The 23,755-nt window shown below is 40.4% G+C and overlaps 1 protein-coding gene across 1 annotated transcript in view; it reads right to left on the bottom strand.

Moving 5' to 3' along the window:
* The window catches only part of LRBA (LPS responsive beige-like anchor protein), a 762,673-nt gene extending 740,372 nt beyond the window's left edge, over positions 1-22,301 (bottom strand). The window contains 2 exon segments of the mRNA XM_043969784.1: positions 21,019-21,483; positions 21,973-22,301. Coding sequence (XP_043825719.1) covers positions 21,019-21,237 — 219 coding nt within the window. The 5' untranslated portion in view covers positions 21,238-21,483; positions 21,973-22,301.
* Between the last annotated feature and the right edge of the window lie 1,454 nt (positions 22,302-23,755).

The raw sequence follows: 23,755 nt of genomic DNA on the forward strand, positions 1-23,755 counted from the left end.
CTCAAACCCAACTACTCAGTCAACAAATACTAAATGATGTAATGGGCAACGTGTCAAAATAGAAGTCCCTGACCTTATGGGGTTTTACAAACTTGTTAAGGATTAAAACACATGACATGAGGGGGCAGCTAGGTGGCACAGTGGATAGAGCACCAGCCCTGGATTCAGGAGTACCTGAGTTCAAATCCGGCCTCAGACACTTAACACTTATTAGCTGTGTGACCCTGGGCAAGTCACTTAACCCCAATTGCCTCACCCCCCAAAAAAAAAAACAAACACATGACATGAAACAAGAGTGAACAATACAACAAAGCATATAATTACACTATATATTACAGGATGATGGTTGTAGCTGTTTGCTAAAAAGAGAGATTAATGAATATTTGGAATAGTTAAGAAGTAGGACAGCAGATAAGCCCTGAAGGGAAAAAAAAAGTTTGCATTTTGGACACTTACTTTGTATGAGGCACTATAAGAAATATAAAAACACTTAAGACCAATTTCTGCTCCTGAAGATATACAATTTAGTTCACAAAAGGTCAATACAAAATATTTAAATATATGTATGGGGGGCAGGTAGGTGGTGCAGGGGATAAAGCACCGGCCCTGGATTCAGGAGGACCTGAGTTCAAATTTGGTCTCAAACATTTCACACTCACTAGCTAGCTGTGTGAGCCTGGGCAAGTTACTTAACCCTGACTGCTCTGCAAAAAATAAATGAATGAAACAAATTAAATAAATAAATGTATGAAAACAAGAGACAATACATTGGGGGGGGGGGCAGTTAGGGGGCAATTGGGGTTAAAGTGATTTGCCCAGGGTCACACAGCTAGTAAATGTCAAGTGTCTGTGGCTAGATTTGAACTCAGGTCCCCCTGAATCCAGGGCCGGTGCTTTATTCACTGTGCTACCTAGCTACCCCACAATACATATTTAAGTACAGAATAGTTCTTTGAACAGATTAGGCCAAATGAAATTATTATTTCTTTTGAGTGAAAGTATTTTAAAAATGCATATTGCTGGGGGGCAGCTAGATGGTGCAGTGGTTAAAGCACCGGCCCTGGATTCAGGAGGACCCGAGTTCAAATCCGACCTCAGACACTTGACACTTACTAGCTGTGTGACCATGGGCAAGTCACTTAACCCCCATTGCCTAAAAAAAAAAAAAAAGCATATTGCCAAGAAAATTTGCTTCAAAATGAATTTCTGCTAAGAGCATCCAAATACTGAAAAATTGTGGCAAGTTTTTCTTTCATAACTCTTTTGTTTGCTGAAGTTATATCTGAAGTATATTAAGTGTTTCTAATTGTTCTTTAATTTTTTTTTTGCAGGGCAATGGGGGTTAAGTGACTTGCCCAGGGTCACACAGCTAGTAAGTGTGAAATGTCTGAGGTCAGATTTGAACTCAGGTACTCCTGAATCCAGGGCCGGTGCTTTATCCACTGCGCCACCTAGCTGTCCCCATGTTCTTTAATTTTTTAAAGTAAATAAGATATTCTACTTTAAAAGCATAGGAAAAAAGAATATTAGATTTATATGTAGCAAACAAGTAGTACTTACTAATTCTCATGTTTTCTATATTCAAAATGTATTTACCAAAATATACCCTTTAAAAAACCTCCTTAGCCAAGCCTTTATTCAGACATACATTAATTTCAGATAAAACCCCATAATAGACATGACAAGAGGAATCTTTGTTCAATGATCTACTAAATATTGAGATCAGGCCGTGTTAAATAGACTATGTTTGCCAAGTTGTTCAGCAGTAACAAAGACGTCCTGCATTAGTTCCAAATAAAAGAACAATTTCCTCTTGACAGTGAAGTTCTCTAAACACTCAACACCGTACTAACTGCATGAAGTCCAAAGCTTTCTCTGAGGAATTCACAATAATGCAAAAGAATGTAATTATCCAAAAAACCCAACCTAGACATAAAACACATACGACAGGCCATTTAGATGGCCACCTTACCAAAGCTCATATATTACCTTAATATATGAACACACACACAAATGTTTATCTTGGAACAGCACAAAAGACAGACAAGTAATTGGCTTCAGGAATTGGGGGGGGGGGTGGCATTATGTGATAAAGCTAGAATCTCTTTTGGAAAGTAAACAGTGTTTTCAATGATTCTAATTAGGATACTTTCTGTTACAAAGGCACATTTCTTGAATACTCATTTCTCCTGAGAGATGCTCTATATATGGCTCAAATCATAGAAGACCATAATCTCAGAAAAAAAATTATAAGCAACTCAAAGAACAAAGAAAAAAATCAAATGTATCTGTGATCTCATAAAAGTGAATACTCTTATCAAAAAGATGAAGATTTCAACTTATCTATGCCTACCTATCAAATGTGAATCTTACTAATACCCTCCCCTCAGCTGGCACAGAGAAACCACCCATATGTAGGTGTGAATCTTTCTGAAATCACAAGGAAGCAAATTGAGTACCTTGGCTATTAGTTAAGCTTCATTCCAACCATGTAAAACACCTATCTTTTTTTTTTAATTGTACATCTGAAAAACATAGTGGGCAAAAGCAGGATGGAATATATCACCAATGTGTCTTAACCGCCACACCACCCCAAACCCCCCCCAAAATAGCCTATAACTTCCATAAGTATAAAGAGTATGCCTAATCTAAACATTACATCTCACACAGTACCAAGAACACTTTTCTATACAGGGTAAGCACTTAAATATCTCTTGAATGAACAATGAGTTGTGCTCAAGAGTGGCAGAAAAATATGAAAGGATATGAAAACTTTCAAAAGAATTAAAACTACCAATGACCATATGCACCACTAATAAGAGAAATACAAATTAACATAAGTCATTGTTTTACCTCACACCCAAGAAAGTAGCAAAGATCCCCAAAAAATGAAACAACTTTGGAGCAGCTGTGGGAAAACAAGCACATTAATGAACCCATAGATGCAACTAAGACTTGTAAGACAAATAAACAGCTTGCAGCCTTTAACCTATCACTTTAACACTGTTCCTGGGTATGTATCCCATGAAAGTTAAAAAAAAAGGGATAAAATGCTCAAAATATAGCAAACTATTCATATCAGCACATGTGTGGTAGCAAAGAATTGAAAATACAATGTATCAATTGGGGAATGCCTAAAGAAACTATTCCATGAATTTGATGGAATATTATCATGTATTAAGAAATGATAAATACAAAGAATTCAGAGAAAAGGGGGAGAATTTATATAAAATGATACAGAGTAAAATAAGCAGAGTCGGGGGCAGCTAGGTGGCGCGGTGGATAGAGCACTGGCCCTGGATTCAGGGGAACCTGAGTTCAAATTCAGCCTCAGACACTTAACACTTACTAGCTGTGTGACCTTGGGCAAGTCACTTAACCCTCATTGCCTCATTTAAAAAAAAATTAAGCAGAGCCAGAAGAATACAATGATTTCAACAATACATATGAAAGGATCACAAAAACGAAACCCAACTTAGGGTAACTTAAAAAACAAACAAGGTTGGAAAACTAGATAAAATATCTCTCCTTCCTCTTAGGAAAAGGAGAAAGGGAGAAAAAGAAGGGAGAGGGGAAAAGTATTTCTATATTGCCTACTATTATGCCAGACACTGTACTAAGTGCTTTTTCAAAATATTGTCTCATTTGATAATGAGGAGAAAACATAAAGGCAAAATATTGCCTTTGCAGAAACAGTCACTGTATCCAAAAAAACAAACAAACAAAAAAAAAACCAGAAAATCTCAGACTTATAAGGTACCTCAGATAGTAAGGGATCTGACAATACCTGAGCAAGAATTCCTTCTACAACATCTTCAATAAATTTTCATCCAGCCCATGCTTGAGGAGATCTAATGAGGAGAAATCTAGTACCTCACAAGGTATCCCACGCTATTTCTTTTTTTTTGGGGGGGGGGGTGCCAATGAGGGTTAAGTGACTTGCCCAGGGTCACACAGCTAGTAAGTGTCAAGTGTCTGAGGTCAAATTTGAACTCAGATACTCCTGAATCCAGGGCCAGGGCTTTATCTACTGTACCACCTAGCTGCACCCTGCCCCCCCCCCCCACTCTATTTCTTGATAGTTTTGATTGTCATGAAGTTTTTCTTTACATTGAAGAGAAATTCATCTCTCTACAAACTTCCATCCAACGGTCACCATTCAGCCTTCTGGGGCCAAGCAGTACAACTCAACTCTCTTCCTCATGATATCTCTTCAAATACTGCAGAGACAGAGAGTGAGACAAATAGACAGAGCCACAAAAAGCACAGTTCGCCCAGAGTAGCAAAGACTGAATTTGAGCATGTTTATTTGTTGTGTTGTTGGATTTTTTTTCGGGGTGGGGGTGGGCAGAAAGGGAGATATGAGGAGACAGACACACCAGTAAGAGGAAAAAGAAACAGCTGAAAAGGAAGATATAGGGAAAAAACCAAAACTCAAACAAGAACTCAAAAGAGTAAAAGTAGCTTATAGCGTTTTAAAGTTGTAAAGTGCTTTATACCCATTACCTCTTTTGCTCCTAAAAATAATTGGGAGGTAGGGATTCTGATATTATAACCCCCACTTTACAGATGAGGAAACTAAGGCTCAGAGATTAAGTGCTTTGCCTAAGGTTACACAGCTGGATGTGTTAGAGGTGTGACTCAAAACTGTTCTCCCCTACCTCCAAATCTAATGTTATTTTCACTATATCCAGCTGCTTCTAGGGCCATTTAGTATAGAGACAAGTCACTTCAGCTATTAAGATAACTCCTAAGGTCATACTGTATTACAGTAAAGTCACCAATGTTCACAATGATGAACACAGGTCATGGGAAAAAAAAGGCCAAGCCAAAATTAATATACTTTGGTAAGCAAATTCAACATAATTATTAATAGTATACTGTATACAAGGCACTATGCTAGGCTAGGCACTAGAGCAAATGCAAAAAACATGGCCTAATTTAAGATTACATGGGGCAGCAAAACTTTCAGAAAGAGATTTGGGCTTTCAGAATCTTTTTCTTTTAATTATCATGAACTACTATAATGTCATTATGCATTTAAATTTTTTTAAAGGGATTACTGTTTTGTCATTCTATTAGTTGTTTTTAAAACTGAAGGATTGAAATGAACCATTAATAATGCCCTCTTGAAAAACATGAGTACTTATAAAACTATGAAAGAAAAATTATTCAGAAAATACAAAAATATAGTGGATAGAATACTAGATTTGAAATGAGGAAAATATGGATTCAAATCCTAACTCAGATACTTACTAGCTGTGTGACCCTAAGCAAGTCACTTAATCTCTCTGTACCTTTGTTTCCTGATCTGTAAAATGAGGGTATTGGATTTGATATCTAAGATTTCTTCCAGCTTTAAATCTATTATCCCATTATACTGATTGCAGATTGAATCCATAATAATTTGAAAATCATGGAAATTTGAGAAAGGTTGACAATAATAAATAAAAATCTTAACAAAAGAGGTATCTCCCTTAAAACAAAACTAATGTTCTCATGTGACTTTAAAAATTCGATAAGCAGGGGCAGCTAGGTGGTACAGTGGATAAAGCATCGGCCCAGGATTCAGGAGGACCTGAATTCAAATTTGGCCTCAGACACTTGACACTTACTAGCTGTGTGACCCTGGGCAAGTCACTTAACCCTCATTGCCCCCCCCCAAAAAATAAAATAAGCAAAAGAAAAATGTTGCAAGAATTACTTCATTAGTGTGTGAAAATTAGTATAAAAATTACATCTGACAATTTGTACACTGAATTATAGTTGGTATACATAAAATGCTATATATCATTATTTAAGTGCATAACAACCATTTATTTATCTTTTCTACATACATTTCAATCATTAAAAAGTTGTGCTTTAAAAAAATACATACTATAAAAGAGGCTTAAGATTTCTGTCAGAACCTAGAGTACCTATATCAAAATCCATAGGAGGGGTTAAAGCAGAAACACTATCAAAGTAGCTGACTTCATAGGAGGCACCAACAGGATATATCAAAAGAAATACCAAAAACAGAATCATGGTCACTCCTAGAGTAATTAACAAATAGTCTTAAAGTGAGTGTTTATTAACAATAAACAGGATTTGATCAATTGGGGATTTCAGATCTCCCCCTAGCTTTATCTATCTCTTTGTCCTGTATCAGAAGAAACAGGTCAATATATGATGGGCAAACTAGCTAACATAACTGGCAAATTAATTCCTTGTTTCCACTGACCTATAAGGTCCCATGGGATGTGCCTAGTGTTTCTACTGAATTATCGTGCTCTAGTTCCTGCTCTCAAGAAGCTAACAAACTAGCAGGAAAAATAGAAGAAATATGTAACTATACAAACTACTACCTGAAAAGGATAGAGAAGGTGACGTTGAAAGAATGGATAGGATTTCAATTGGCAGAAACAGAGGAGAGATTACTAGGCACAGTAACGTCTAAGGATAGGGAACAGAGTGAGTTAAAGGCAATGAGGAAGCAAAGACAAAGCAATACTAAGGGAATGATAACTAAAGTTGATTGGCACAAGACATGAGAAGTAAAATAATGTGAGATAAAATTGGAAAAGCAAGATTGGGACTAGACTGCAGAAGTTTTTGAATGTCAAATTTTTTTAAAATCTGGCCCTTATTCAACAGTCAATAGGAAATAGAAATTTATTAGTAGGGAAGTGGCCATGAGACTTGCACATTAGAAGAATTAAAGCAGAAGTTCTGCAGGACAGATTAGAGCAAGGGAGGGAATAGAAATCTGAAGACTGATTAGATGCTGCTACAATAGTGCAGGTGAGAAGTAAAATAGTACAAAATAGTTAATGGCAGTGGGAAAGTACAGGAAGTGAAAGATTTAAGAGCTACTATAAAGATAGAATCTATAGTGCATACCCTTCAACTTGTAAGCTCCTATCTGCCTCACCAGTCTGTAAACTCCTGGCTGGCTGGAGCTTCTAATCTGTAAGGGGGGGTGTTAAAAGATCCCCCAGGTTCATTAAGCCCCGTTCAGGCCAATCTGTAAGGGCCTGCCCCCTCCCCAACTGCTTCTACCAGACTAACAAGAAATGAGATTTAAAAGCCTCCTTTCAATAAAAGCAAAAAACAGGGTTTATTGATAAGAAAAAATTTAGAGATAAGGACAAAGAAAAGCAAAATATACGACCTGTGAACTTGACACACCGGACTCACTCTCTCTCCTTTTTTCTCATCTCCTCCTCCCCTCAGTCACTTGCTCCCCTGGTAGCTGCAGCCTGTGCTTCCTCTCATCTACTGTCCACCGTCTACAATTCTCGTTAGCTCTCTCTCCTCTGCTCTACATCCCCTTCACTCTCCCCACCCATCTACCCCCCAGAATAAAAAAACCTTCTCTCCCAGGAACCTCAGGACAACCGCCCACACACCCCAAGCTAATTCGCTGGCACCTCTAGGGGCCGTGCCCAAGGCCAGCTGGGGCACAGAGTCTCCATGTGCACCCTCGCTTGGCAGAGCTAGCCGGTGCTGTTTTCCATGCATACCCTCAGGTGGGCAGAGGGACCCAGGGCATGCCTGCGTTTTCTGTGCATATCCCTATGGTTCGCATAAGGCTTGCGTGCTGGGGGGGGGCCGAGAGATGGAGGGAGTCATATGGAGCGCACCCCTGGGGCTTTCTAATTTTAGCCAAGGATGGGGTCCCGAATCTCAATTGACTCTTACATTCCCCTCTTTGCTTCGACAAAAACACAGGGTGTTTCCTTGATGAAGCAATAAAATAACAGAATATCATAACCTATGCTAACAAACAATATGCTAATAACAATATAGGAAAGGGAGAAAGGGAAAATTTTGTCCAGAGGGGCAATCCCTCATGGACTCACACTATGACAATGTCTACAGAGGGAAGGCCTCTGCAGAAAATACATATTACAGATGGTGTGTATAGTATCAGAAGGAAAAAAATGTTCATTTCAAGTCCTTGAAATCTTGTCTTGGTGGAGTGCTAAGATGTCATCAGGGAATTTGGATTCTGGTTGTCTCTGGATTCCTTTACTTCTTTAGCTGTTGAACTGCTGGACTTTCACTAATCTTCAGTACAGCGTTGTTAAAAATGTTCAAATTAAACAGTGAAAATTCTTCAAAATATAACTCATGTAGAACAAATTTAAACTTGACACATACAGCATATTGCATTCCCCCTTTGGAAGATACTTATACCTATAAGTAATAAGAGTTGAGGCAGTTATGACATCACTAACACTTTTCACCACCATATGTCTGGATCGAGGCCAAATTTAGTAATGTGTTCATGATGACACCCAAAAATGTTACGGAAAAGTTACCATACCACATCTCGTGGTTCTGTAGACATCCAGTAACTGTGCTATGCCTCAGGTGGATGGATTCTAATCATGCCACCAGACTGAATGAAAAAGCCAGGTTAAATTAAACCAGGTGCATGTGCTGGAGCTTCCATGACAAACTATACCCAAAAAGAGAGCAAAGAAGAGATCGACCATATGTACAAAACTGTTTGTAGCAGCTCTTTTTGTGGTGGCAAAGAAATGGAAACTAAGAGAGTACTTATCAGTTAGGGAAAGGTGAACAAATGAATGAATATGAATGAGACCACGGAATCACTATCTTGTTGACTGAATGACCACGTGTTCAGAAGGAAATGAGGGGGCCACATCCAAAGAAGCTAAGTACCACTGTATCCTTGTTGCCTATCTTTGCTGTGTTAGAGCAAAGTGAGCCTCTGCTTTTGTTTAATATTCTGTCTTTTTGCCAGTGCCTAATATCAAAACCAAACTAATAGGATTTTAACTTTAGAGCCATGACTACGATAGTCATGATGCAAAGTAAAGTGAACAGAACAGAACAATATATACAAAAAAAAAAGCCACTATAAAGATGAACAATTTTCAAAGACTTAAGAACTATGATCAAAGTAATGACCAAGCATGATTCAAGGGGGATGGGGAAGGAGGGAATAGGCATTTATATAGTACCTCCAGGCACTGTGCTAAGATTTTTTTGTTGTTGTTTTGTTTGTTTGTTTGTTTCTTTAAGTGAGGCAATTGGGGTTAAGTGACTTGCCCAGGGTCACACAGCTAATAAGTGTTAAGTGTCTGCGGCTGGATTTGAACTCAGGTACTCCTGACTCCAGGGCCAGTGCTCTATCCACTGCGCCATCTAGCTGCCCCCTAAGATCTTTATGAATATTATCACGTTTGATCCTGCCAGCTAAGTGCAGAGGACTGCTGATGATGGACTCACCTCCCAACAGAATGAGGATAGATTTAGAGTGCAAAATAAAACCATTATTGTTTTGACCATAGTCACTGTAGGACTATGCTTTGTTACAAGGGTTTTGTTTTTCATTTTTTCCCCATTGGGGATGGAGGAAGAAGGGGAAAAGAGAAAATAGATATTTTTTCACTGAAAAAATAATTTTTAAATAATCTATAGATCTTAGCAAATAATTAGACTGAGCGTGAAGAAAAGAAATGCTGATTATCCTACAAACCCTTCAGCAGTCACAAAAGTAGCTAATATAGTCTGCAAACACTTTAGAACTGAAAATAAGAGAGGAAGAAAACAGTAAGGAAAGAGAATCATAAGATCATAAAGCTAGAGCTAGAAGAGTTGTCGCTGGCCATCTAGTTCAAACCCTGTATTTTGTAGGTGAGAAAACTGAGGTCCAGGAACTAACTTTTACCTTAGGTCCAACAGGTAGCAGTTGTCAGAAGTGGGATTTGAACCTATGTCCCCTGACTTGAGTCAGAGCTCTCTCTCATACCACACTAATGGAAACTGCAGATGAAAGAAAGAATCAAGGTCTTGGAAGGGGCAGACACGATGGTATCAAGCATACAGTAAGAAAACTACTTCTTGTTCTGAGACTGACGGAAAGGAAGAAAGAATGAGTAATGCATAAAGAGAGAAACATTTTGGGGCAGCTAGGTGGCGCAATGGATAGAGCACTGGCCCTGGATTCAGGAGGACCTGAGTTCAAATCTGGCCTCAGACACTTGATACTTACTAGCTGTGTGACCCTGGGCAAGTCACTTAACCCCCATTGCCCCGCCAAAAAAAAAAAAAAAAAAGAGAGAGAGAGAGAAAGACATTTTGATGTATGGAAAAGGGAAATTAAGGGCTTTTGTCAGCTTCAATGTTAATAATATGGAGATGAGAGGTTTCTTAAAGATTCTGGGTGTCATGGCAATTTGAAGAAATATTTATTGCAACTACTTTTCCAGTTTTTCTTCACATTCAATTTTTTTTTTTGGCGGCTTCACTGAAACAGAAGCTAAACTAATCTCAGGAATTTTTCCTTTAGTATCTTCACAAAACAAAGAAATATTTGCATTCAATTTTAAAGGTATTATTTTTTGTTACACAAAAAAATCATTTTTCTATAATAAAACCCATTTCAAATTTTAGATGCAATACTATCTTCTATTTGTTTGTTCTATTAAAAATATTCTTTGGGGGGCAGTTAGGTGGCGCAGTGGATAAGAGCACCGGCCCTGGAGTCAGGAGTACCTGAGTTCAAATCCGGCCTCAGACACTTAACACTTACTAGCTGTGTGACCCTGGGCAAGTCAGTTAACCCCAATTGCCTCACTACAAAAATATATATATATATATTCTTCAGGGCAGCTAGGTGGCGCAGTGGATAAAGCACCGGCCCTGGATTCAGGAGGACCTGAGTTCAAATATGACCTCAGTCACTTGACACTTACTAGCTGTGTGACCCTGGGCAAGTCACTTAACCCCCACTGCCCCACAAAAAAAACAAAATATATATATATATATATTCTTCTATTGTCAAAAAGAACACCCAGAGAATGGCTAAATTATCACATAATGACAGAATGAAATATTTCCACCACCATAATAGCAAATATGACGAATAAGGAAACATGGGAAGATTTATACAAATTGATGAGAAGTAAAAACTAGGAAACAATGTAAATGGAAAGAACAAAAAAAGAATTGTAATGGCTAAACTTAATCCTGAATTAGAGATGAAGAAATGTACTTCCCTCCCTTCTTCACTCAACTGGAGGACCATGGGTATGAAGATACCATAAACTGTGAGATTCAGTACATGTGTTAATTTTGCTGAACTCTTATTTTTTTAAAAGACAATCAAAATTTTAAAACCACAAAATTGGGGCACCTAGATGGCACAGTAGGCAGAACACCGGCCCTGGATTCAGGAAGACCTGAGTTCAAATCTGGCCTCAGACACTTGACACTTACTAGCTGTGTGACCCTGAGCAAGTCCCTTAACCCCAATTGCCTCACCCAAAAAAAACCAAACAAAAAACCACAAAATTCCCCACTCACACAGACTCAACCTAGAACACAAAATGTATGACCTCTGTTCAACCTTTTTAACTGTATCCTAAAGAGTTTTCATTGAAATTTGTATTATCCTGTAATGATTGGAATGACGCCACCTGCTGGAGACTTACTGTAGAAGAGTTCTGCCCATGAAGCAAAGGTCTTTGAGGGCAAGACCAGGCTTCAGGAAATGACGTGGACTAGTGGGAGGAGGAAGGAAGAGACTGGCGCTCGGTCTCACTCTTTTTCCTCTGGACTCTGGCGGAGAAGGGAGCTAGAAATGTGCTCTCCCTTTAATAGATAGGAATCTAGGCCTTTTTCTCTCTCTTTACCAAATTCTTATTCTCCTTAATAAATGCTTAAAAGTCTAACTCTTGCTAAAGCTTATAATTTATTGGCGACCACTCATTAGATATTTTAGACAGTTTAGCTAGAATTTTAGCCTTAACAATCCTAACAAATAATTTTCATAATCATTTCACAAGACCTTAATGAACTGTTTTTTAAAGGAGTTCTTTGTCCAGTAATATATCATGTAGTCCCCAACAGTTTACACTTATTTCTAAGAATGAGATATGACAATTCATTTGAAATACTAAAAAAATTTCACAATTTCCAAATCTTTATATAACTGCTATGACTAATAAATGAAACTTCATTTGTATTTAAGTCATATTTTTAAATTATTTTTGCTATAATATATTTGATAGGCATGTTTAACTAAAGATGCTATCATGATTTATCACTTCTAATTGCTATATTAGCATCCAAGAAAACATATCCACATATCCTTTTAGAAAAGTATGATAAAGGGGTAGCTAGGTGGCACAGTGGATAAAGCACTGGCCCTGGATTCAGGAAGACCTGAGTTCAAATCCAGCCTCAGACACTTGACACGTACTAGCTGTGTGACCTTGGACAAGTCACTTAACCCTCACTGCCCTATCCAAAAAAAAAAAAAAGAAAAGAAAGAATGATAAAAAGATGATAGCATGGGAAGGCATGAACAAGAATCTCACATAATGAAAAGGCAAGAATGAGTTGTGATTTGCACATGTATATATACTAATAGAAAACTGAGGAAGTATACACACCAATAACACCACAGACCCACTGAAGTTCAAAAATGAAGCCAAGCCATGTGAAGGACACAATATTACAAGATTCCCAGAAAGTCTTCTTCTATAACATGAAATAAAATCATTATGTCCCATGAGAATAGTATTAACTATAAAGATCTCATTAAGCAAAAAGTTTAGTTTCAGTTCTCAAACTGGATTTCTTTCTCAAAACATGTTTAGTAACAGCCACATAGAGAAATAAAAGGTAACAACTCTTTTATCTCATTGCAGTTTTTTTTGTACAGTGTTAGGCTCTTACCTCTCCATGAAAATACAAAGGGAAAGAAAGGAAAAGAACAGAGGGGACTGGCGAGAATAAATCTGGTCAAGGAGAAAGAGTCTAGAAATAAATGCAATGTCAGAGAGACAGCAAAAACAGAAAAGATTTTGCCAGGGGTCTCATGGTTTTGTGCAAAGCCTCCAACAATGAGAAAATTTGTCAAAGACTCTTATAGAAGGAAAAAAACTAAAGGCAGTAGGGCATAAGAGATGCTAGTTCAAAAGATTTGAAAGTGATTCCTCTTATGGGTAACATTACTATTAAAATAAATGTTAGGGAGCAGCTAGGTGGCGCAGTGGTTAAAGCACGGGCCCTGGATTCTGGGGTACCTGAGTTCAAATCCAGCCTCAGACACTTGACACTTACTAGCTGTGTGACCCTGGGCAAGTCACTTAATCCCAATTGCCCCACCAAAAAAAAAAAAAAGTAAATGTTAAAATAGAGAACTAGAAAATGCAAAGTTTGGTTACCTAAAAAATTTTTTCACATGTTTCATTTTATGAAGAAAAGCTTTGAACATGAAGGGAGAAAAAGTAAAATACTATATAGCAAAACTCTTGTTGAAAAAGCATAACTTACTTACAATGTTAGTAAACATTACCAAAAAATAGACTAATTGCTTTATATAACATAACAGAACAAACAGGCTAGTTTTCTTCAAAGTCTAAAACTAAAATAGTTAAAAGTACAAATTGTACATGCATGAAATACAAGGAGGAGTTCATTTTTTTTAAATGTCCAAATGCGGGGGGGGGGGGGGGGGGGGGGGGGGGGGGGGGGGGGGGGGGCGCGGCGGCGGCGCAGCAGCTAGGTGGCGCAGTGGATAAAGCACCAGCGCTGGATGCAGGAGTACCTGAGTTCAAATCCGACCTCAGACACTTGACACTAGCCGTGTGACCATGGGGCAAGTCACTTAACCCTCACTGCTCCGCAAAAAAAAAAATAAATAAAATAAAAAATAAAATGTCCAAATTTTTAATTCAAATCAACATGAAAACTCAAATATTATTATAGTTAATTCAGTTTACATTTCCCTTTCCATTTGACTGAACAATCTAGAGAAACTTTCCTGCTTTATCAATTCTCAACTTTCTCTCCTCGGACACTCCTACCTTATAAGTTTTTGCTATCAAAAAGTTGGATTATCGATTATACATATATAACCTGATTGTGATCTTGTGGAGGGGGGAGGAAAGGGAGGGAGGGAGGGAGGGAGAAAAATTTAGAACTCTAAATCTTATGAAAATGAATGTTGAAAACTACCCTTATGTGTAAATGGAAAATAAAATAAATGTTTGTTGAAAGAAAAAAATTAATTAATTAAAAATAAATTAAAAAGTTGGATTATCACTTCCAATGATGGGGCTATGTATAAAGAATTTTTTTTCAGTTAATGGTATGACTATCTTTAAAATCTCATGGAGCAGGGCAGCTAGGTGGCGCAGTGGATGAAGCACCAGCCCTGGATTCAGGAGTACCTGAGTTCGAATCAGGTCTCAGATACTTGACACTAGCTGTGTGACCCTGGGCAAGTCACTTAACCTTAATTGACCAGCAAAAAAAAAAAAATCTCATGGAGCAAGTTTATTTTCTGAATTGAATCCATACATTTATTAAGTACCACTGAGGATAAAAAGAAAAAAATGAAATCATCCTTGCCCTAAATCAATCAATGAATTAAGAACACACTATGTTCCAGGCACTGTGCCTTCAAGCACTGCAAATACAAAAAGAGGAAAAAGACAGTCCCTGACCTCAAAGAGTTTACATTCTACTGAAGGTGAGGGGGAAGGGTTGGAATACAACATATAAACAGGTAAATACAAAGCAATTTCAAGAGGTGGAAAGCACAACTGGGGGAACAAGGAAAAGATTTATGTAGCAGGTGGCACCTCAACTGACCCTTGAAGAAAGAGTTATTAAGCCCTAAAGCTGAAGGAGTGCATTCCACATATGTGGGAGAGCAAAGGCAGAAAGGTGGGAGGTGGGGTATCATATAGCAAACAGCTATTACACAAGTTTTACTAGAACAAGTAATTTGTTTAGGGGAGCAATATTAAATAAGAGTGGAAAGGCAGACGGAAGCCAGACTATAGAGAGCTCTGTCAGGCTGAAAACTTTGTATTCCTTTCTAGAAGTGAGGAGGAGCTACTAAAGATTATTTGAGTAGGTGAGTGCCAGGGTGAGATGTATGTTTTAAGAACATCAATTTAGCAGATCAAAGAGTATGCTTGGCAGTCCAGCTCAAGAAAGGACCTTGGTGCCCAGTATCTAATCTTGCTGGGTAATCTTCAGGATCTTGAAGTGCCAAGCGTTCATACTCTCCTGCAGAAAGCACAGCTCCAATGGGCTGGCCACATCATCTCAATGCCAAACATATGTTTGCTTAAAAGACCATTTTACACAAGTCACACAAGGCAAGCATCCACATGTAGTTGAGAAGAAGCAATACAGGGACACTCTCCAGGTGGCTCTGAAGAACTTGGGAACTGAGTGTAAGAAATGGGAGACACTGACACAGTACCACCCAGCATAGTGTGACTGCATCGAAGAAGTTGCTGAGCTCTGTGAGTGTAACAGAATTGTAGTAGCTCAAAAGAAACATGAGATGTGCACATTTAGAAACATCTTCACTCCAAATATTTATATGAACTTTTGGGGGTCAATGTGTAAGTAGAGCCTTCCAAACTCATATAGGTCTAATCAGGCACAGTCTAACACACTGTACCATGACCCCGAATTAGTGATGTCATTTTGGTCCTCTTCAAGCACGAAGGACAACCACCACCAGATCAAAGAGAGGGGATTAGCAGCGGGAAGGTCAGATCAGTAGACTCCTGAAACAGTCTAAGAGAGAGGTGATAAAGATTTAAGCTAGGGTGGTGACTACACAAGTAAACAAGTATGAAAGATATTGTGGAGGCAGAAATAACAAAATCTGGCAATTGACTGGATATGAAGGATGAAGGAAAGGGAATAATAAAAAATAACAATGAAGTTGCAGATCCAATGACTGTGAAGATGGCAGTGTCCTCAACAGAAATAGCAAAGTATAATGAGTTCCATACTAGACATTGATTTTCAGATGTCCATGGGACATGCGGTTATAAATGTCCAACAGACAGCTGGTAATACAGGAATGATATGATTCCCACTTAGCTATGAATTTATCATAGTTGGCATGATTGCGGAATGACTTAGAAGCCATATGTATTAGGAGAAAGGATGACAGGCTTGGCATCAAGAAATTAAGGTTCGGGGGCGGCTAGGTGGCGCAGTTGGATAAAGCACCGGCCCTGGATTCAGGAGTTCCTGAGTTAAAATCTGGCCTCAGACACTCGGCACTTACTGGCTGTGTGATCCTGGGCAAGTCACTTAACCCCCATTGCCCCACAAAACAAAACAAAACAAAACAAAAAAAAGAAATTAAGGTTCAATTCCTTAGCTCCAAGTGGCTCCTTGGCTCAAACTGTTTGTGTGGCAATGGGCAAGTGACTTAAATTCATCTGAGCCACAGGTTCCTCGTTTTTAAAACCAAGACAGTAACATTTATACTACCTACCTCACAGACTTGTGAGAAAAGTGCTTTATAAACCTAAAGTTTTATACTTGTAAACTATTATATTCACAGAATTTCAGAGAAGGACCTTTGAAAGCATGTAATCCAAATCCCCTTCGTTTTCCCAATTGGGAATTAAGCCCAGAGAGATTAAATGACTTGCCAAAAGTCACACAACTAGGTAGAGTTGTGAACTGATGCAACCATTCTAGAAAGCAATTTGGGACTGTGCATACCCTTTGACAGAGTAATACCACTACTAGGTCTGTATCCCAAAGAGATCACAGAAAAAGAAAAAGGACCCACAAGTACAAAAGTATTTATATCAGTTCTCTTTGTGGGGGCAAAGAATTGGAAATCAAGGCGATGCCCATCAACTGGGAAATGGCCGAACAAGTTGTGGTATTTGAATGTAGTGAAAACTATTGTGCTATAAAAAATGATGAGCAGGCAGATTTTAGAAAAACCAGGAAAGACTTAAATGGACTGATGCTGAATGAAGTGAGCAGAACCAGGAGAACATTATACACAGTAATAGCAACATTATGTGAAGATCAACTGTGATAGACTGATTTAGCTCTTCTCAGCAATACAATGATCCAAGACAATTCCAAAGGAGTGATGATGGAAATGCTCTCCACATCCAGAAAACAAAAATGTGGAAGCTGAATGCAGATTGGACCATACTGTTTCTATTTTGGGTTTTTTCCCCCTTTTGTTCTGATTCTTCTTTCACAATATGACTAATGTGGAAATGTGTTTAATGTGATTGTACATTATATATCAGATTTCTTTCTGTCTTGGGGAGGGGGTGAAGGAGGGAGAGGGAGAAAAATTTGGAACTCAAATTGTTATAAAAAACAAATGTTGAAAACTATCTTTATATGTAACTGGGAAAAAATAAAATACTATTAAGGAAAAAAATAAGACCTTCAACAGTTTGTGTGGAACTGGGGCTTCTGGGGAACCACAAGGAAAAAAGAAAAGGAAAGGCCTACTCACTGATGTATTTTAGTTTCTTTCCCCTCCCCTAAATTAGGTAGGGTGGTTCACAAATGAAGAAGGTGGCCATCACGTATTCTTGCTTTTCTATTAGTCTAATCTTGGTAAATAAGGATACAAATCTTCCAGTTTATAAATCACTAACTGTGACTCACTGAATGACCTTGAGAAATCTTCCACTGCCAAAATTCTATGAAAAGTAGATCGAATTTATCAGCAAACTTACAAGGTTTGCATTTTTCTTAATGATAAAATTTAAGTGACTCATATTTGGTCCTCCACCCACATAGAGCATATTCTAGAGAAGAGGAAAATTAAAATGCACCTTACACTAAACTAACCAAGCTACTTCACACTAATAACTAACTATTCAGGGACAATCATCAACCAATTTGTTTTGAAACCTAGAATACCTGGGTCTTCTGGGAAAAAATAAATAGAAAAGGAAAAGTTGCTAATATACCAGTATGCTATTTATCCTCTTCAGCATCACCAATTTTAAAAAATTTGTGATGAGAATAATCTTCTTGACAAGATTTTACACAGCTTTTACTTGAATAAATCAAAAGGCATATATTAGGTATTATTCCTGCTCTCAAAGAACTTATTTTATCCATGAAAAGATGAAACATATACATAGAAACCAGTGATTTTTAAACTGAGGGGTTTTCTCTCATTTCTCAAATTCTATAATTAATTTGTTGCACCTTGCTCTCCCTAACCATAAAAGAAAAATAAAGACTAGCACTGAGAAATTGTAGAAAAAAGTAAGTTCTTCAAAAGAGAATAGTGACATAGCAACTGTTTATTTAGTGTTGAGGACCTTCTTTTCAACAATCTCCAGCAGGGAAAGGAGCGAATAAGAGGAAACTGAAGATTTTTTTTTAATTTGTTTTTTGTATTTCATAGTATTTGTTTTTATAACATTGAGTGTGAGAGGGAGAGTAATGTCTAGAAACATCAAAGAGATAGACTGGGGCCAGGATATGTAAAGTTTAAAAGCCAAACAGAGGAATTTGTATTTTTTCCTAGAGGCAACAGGAAGTCATTAATAGGGAAGGGAAAGGGATGAACATTTATATAACACATACTATATGATAGGCACTATAATAAACCCTTTATAAATATTATCTCATTTGGTCCTTACAACATTCCTGCCAGATAGATTATATTATTATCCCCTTTTTACAATTGAGGAAACCGAAGCAAACAATCTGAGACCATATTTGAACTCAGGTTTTCTTGTCTCCTAAGGGCAGATAGGTGACACAGTGGATAGAATTCAAGGCCTGGAGCCAGGAAGACCCAAGTTCAAAACTGGCTTCAGACACTTACTAGATGTGTGACCATGGGCAAGTCACCTTACCCCCAAATGGGGTCATGAAGAGTCAAACAAGATTGAAAAATAACTGAACAAATTGCCTGTCTCTAGGAGTCACATGGTCAGCTATTCACTTAAGGAAAATTACTTTGATTAGCAAAGTGGAAGGCAGAATAGAGGGAAGCTTGAGGCAGAAGGATCAATTAGGAGTCCTTTACAATAAGGATGAGGACCAGTAACAGCTCTTCGAGTGGAAAAGCAAGGTTAGATAAAAGAGATATAGGGGGGAAGGGGAGGGGTGAGATGTGGCAACTGTTTAGATATGTGGAGTGAAGAGTTGAGGATAATTCCAAGGTTAAGAACCTAGAAGAATGGATAGTGTGTTTCTGACTGAAAGGGAAATTTGGAAAAAAGGAGAGTTGAGGGAGAAGATAAGTTTAGCTTGGGACATGCTGAGTTTGATATGAAATTGAGAATATGGTGTAATACCCTTTCTAGAAAAGTGTAAAATACACAAAAGTTATATTTAATATTTACTTTAAAACAAAGTCTCTCATAAAGCATTAGTGTAGCTCATAACTTTTGACAGTACAATGTTTTGCTGAGGAGTAATAACAGACAAAAATTAATTTATATTGCATTTCTTACTACTTTTCTGGTTTTATATGTAACCTATCCAATTTTCAAAGAGCTAAAACTCCTCTTTTTAAATTTAATACTAACTCTGATCAATGAAATGTCCAACCACAACTCCAAAGAATCAATGCTGAAGCTTACAACTCAACTCCTGATAAATAAGTGATTGATTCAAGACATACATTCCCAGACATAGTCAACATAGGAATCTGTTTTGCCTGACTAGACACCTTTGTTACAAAGGTTTTGTTCCTCTTTTTTTCCTAGAAAAAACTATTTAGGAAGAGAAATAGGAGAGAGGGGCTAGCAGGGGGGGATTCCTACCACCTCCTCAAAAAAGAAAAGAGGATCATTGAAAAATTTGTAGAGAATGCACAAGAGAAGACAGAAGGAAGGCCAAAAGGAAAAACAAACAAGCAGGACAGCTTTGAAAGCTACATGTTGAAAACAATATGTGTATACTTTAAATATGTGTTTAAGCAATATAGAAGTGATTTGCACTTTCACATACAATCCCCCTGTATCTGGTCAACTTTGATCATTAAGGTCAGAATTTTTTAAAAGAAAAATAAACTTGATCATGAATTGTCTAATGAAAGTTAATAATATAAAATTGAAAAGTGGCCAAAATATGTTATTTGCCAAATGCAAAACTCTAATTTAAGAGTAAAAATCTAAACTAACTTGCCCACATACTCAAGGAGCACAGGATCATAGATTCAGGGCCAGAAGAACATCAGAGGACATCGAGTCCAATTCCTTCATTTTAATTGATGAGTAACCAAGTACCCTGGTAGGTTTAGTGCCTTGCCCAGCAACCCATGTCAAGCAAGTGGAAGAAGCCATAACAAAAGAGTGATCATGATTTCTATACAAAAGTCTTTGCCCAGTCAATTAATCCTTCATAGACACCGGTTGAAGCAATAAATCTTTTAAATACCTTTCTTTTAAAAATAAGCCTAATAGGGCAGCTAGGTGGCACAGTGGATAGAGCGCCGGCCCTGGATTCAGGAGGACCTGAGTTCAAATCCGGCCTCAGACACTTAACACTTACTAGCTGTGTGACTTGGGTCAAGTCACTTGACCCCAATTGCCTCACCAAAAAAACAAAAAAACAAAAATAAGCCTAATATACCAAAAAAAAAAACTTTACACATTATCTTTGTGATTTATATATCGAACCAGAAAGTATGGCCATTTGTTTAGATCATCTAAAATTTTCTAGACTCTATGATGACAGAACCTAGAAACTGATCTAAAATAGTATTAAGTGCTGAAAAGAATGTGTGCATAGCAAATTAAAAAAAACAAAACACACAACCCATACCAAACCTTCACTCATGAACATTCCCAACATGCCAACAAAAAAGTTACATCTTCACACATCATGTATGTCTACGTGCTTTCCTCCTGACTGGACAGGCAACTCTTTATCTGGTATATTTCCTTTCGTGGATACCCGTAGAAATAAAAAGGAATATATAACTGCTTTTGCTACTGTGGAAGTAATCTGCTCAGTTACTCAACACTTTGGAAAATTTAAATTTGCTCTACCTCAACTGTAATTCCCCTGAAATCTTAATCACAACGGCAGAGAATCACAGCGTGAAGTTCTTTTCACCTTCGGGTTAAAAGAGCTTTAAAAAGTTTTAAACCCTGGAATAGAAGGCAGTTTTCAAGAAAGCATCAAGAGCGTGAGTTGAAGCACATGGCTCAAGCTTTAACTTCCCTTCTCCCCACCAGCCCCCGAGAGAATACTTTTACCCAGGTTTCTACTTACCAAGTTAAATACAGTTTCTACAATATCCCTATTGGTTACTTCTCCAACTTCCACCAAGCCAGTGAGCACGGCAAATTTCATTCGGATGCCTCTGATGGGGATTCCTGGCTTCAGTGACAACGCGCCACCGTCAATGATGGCTCCTTGTCCTTTGCCTCCACCTCCTCCTTCATCACCTGTTGGTGGCGGGGACGGGGCCTGGTTGTCTTCACTGGCCATTGCTAGTCTTCCTCTACAGTCTCACTCACTAAGCCACCCTGGCACAACAGTCCACACCAGGAGGGGCCCACGCACGAGCGCGCACAAAGTGCAAGGAGCAGGGCCTCTTCCAGCGGCCCCAAGTCGTCCCCTGGCCCGACGGCCACGATCGTCGGCGTGGAAAAGTCCTCAGCGCGGTTCTCTTCCTCCCGGACCTTATCAGAAGGTGAAAGCTCTCCCCGAGGCTTCGGACAACGAGACGGAACCCTATAGGGAGATCAGAACACCGGATAAGCCTGGGCTTCTACGGTCTTGATTCTTACTGGCCAATTAAAGCTCCCCCGACGGGATCCAACTCCAAGCCCACCCACCGCACTCTCCAGCCTGGTTAGACTAGAGGCGCCCGTCCTGGGGTGGGGCGTGGGGAGGGGGCAGATTCTCTGGCTAACCCGCCCCTACCGGCCTGGGGCAGCTCTGCCAGGTAACCTCTCCTCGGCAGGTGCGGGAGACACAGCGAGAGGGGAAGGAAGGGGAGGGGAAGAGAGGGGAGAGGGAGAAGGAGGGGGTGGATAGAGGAAAGAAGTTCGCCCACACCCCAGTAACACCGACTTCAAGCAAACTCTTCTCCCCGTCCCAGCAGGGGGCAAGGCAGGGAGGGGCGGAGACAGGTAGAGGTGCAGGTGCAGGGTGGGGGAGGGGCAGGAAGCGCTGAGCGGGGGGGGGGGCCGGGGGGAGGGAGCAGCGCCCCTCACACACCTTGGGGGAGCAGGGGGGCGGGAGGTGGCTCGAGGCCGAGGGTGCAGTGAGAGCAGTGGCCAGAGGTGGCCCGGTCAGTGCACTCGGTCGTAGGCTCCCTCCCAAGTTTCCCTAGTCCGCTCGCTGGCAGCCGGCGGCGGTACCCCAGAACTCCATCGCTTCCGGGGCCCGCCCCGCTCCGCGCGCGCTCAGCCCAGAAGAACGCGGCCGCTGCCGGAGCGGCTGCTTCCAGCGATCACCCCGGTCCAGGGGCACGGGCGGCTACGGCTCCCACCGAGGCGGCTCGGGCTGAAGTGCCTACTACTCTGAGGGAAGCTGCCATCGGCCGCCATGACAGCGCGCCGCCGGAGCCCCTAGCCGGGCGTGCGCGTGCGCGGCCGCCGGGCGCGCGGAGTGGGGGGGGGTGAAACAGCACGAGGTGGAGCGCGGCAGGGGAGGGAGTGGGGGAGGAGGGAGAGAGCGGGGGGGGGGGGTGGGGGTGGGAAGGAAGGAGGAAGGAAGGGAAGGATGGAGGGAGGTGGGAAGAGAGGGGAACACCGAGAACGAGGCCGGGCGGGCTGGCTGGCTGAGCGGAGATCCGCGCACCAGAGCGCGCGCGCGCGCGCAGACAGCAGAAGGAGGGAGCCCCGCGCTCAGGTGGATGCCAGGTGTGTCCCTGACTCCCCGCGCAGCGCGCGCCCTCGGGGACTGGGAGCAGAGGCAGCGGCGGCACTGGGCTGACCCAGCGGGACCGGCGGGAGCCAAGAGGGTGACTGAAGCTCACTCGGGCGAGGCGACCTTTTCCAGACGCGGGTGTCCTACGTGGGCAAGGTGTGCAGGCGATGGTTCCGCCTACCTGCGGGGCTACAGCAGGGACAAGGACCCTCCCTGGTGCCAAAGGGCCGTCCGCGGAGGAGGAGGACACCTGTGTCCGAGACCTCGGACCCCGGGGTGGCAGCGCCCGCAGGAGGAAAAGTGTGGACCCGTCTAAGGGACCTGCCCGCCTCCAGCAGCTGCTGCCCGCCCACCTCGCCGGGGGAAGGCAGGAAGGGAAATGGATCCTTCTCAACGGAGATGCTTCGGTGCAGCTGCCACGACCTGGGGGGTGGGGGAGCGGTCTGCGGGGTGGGGGAGAGCTGACCCAGCGGGCGAGGGACGGAAAAGGATTCCCAGGCTGGCAGCTGCAGCCGCCTCACCAAAGATCCCCGGCATTCTAAGGAGGGCAGTTGGTGGCCGGGATTCCAGCGGCAGCTGAGCCAAATCGCGTGTGCTGGGACTTTCATTCCCGTCCCAAAAGGAGTTCGGGCTTGTGGAAGAAGAGGAAAAGGTTGGAAACGACTCCCTTTCATTTTAAAAGTTCTCAGGAAAAGTGTGAAGGAGGAAAAACTGCTGGAAACGAGTAAATCATATTCTTCAACCCCTCCCCATTTTGAACTGTAAGAAATCCGAATTCCACTTCAAATACGGGCAAAAATATGTTGCGTTCCTTATAAATTGAGGCCCAAAAGTTTTGTGTATTTCTTAAAATGCAAATGGATTAAACGTACCTGTTAGAATGGTTTTAGAAGTATGAACTTTAAAATGTTTAACACAATTCAATAGTGTGCAATGGATTGTGCCAGGTATTTTGGAATTGATATGAAGATAAGCAAACCATAATCATGAGTTGGATCCAGAAATAAACAGGAGGAGGAGAGCAAGAAAGATTGCCTTCTAGAAATTGCAAAGCGATTTAATCCCAAACATCCCTTAGAAACAAAAGGATCCATCTCTTTCATAACAATATTCTACTGATGTTAAAGTG

This window comes from Dromiciops gliroides, chromosome 6 (assembly GCF_019393635.1).
Source record: "Dromiciops gliroides isolate mDroGli1 chromosome 6, mDroGli1.pri, whole genome shotgun sequence".
Lineage (NCBI taxonomy): Eukaryota > Metazoa > Chordata > Mammalia > Microbiotheria > Microbiotheriidae > Dromiciops > Dromiciops gliroides.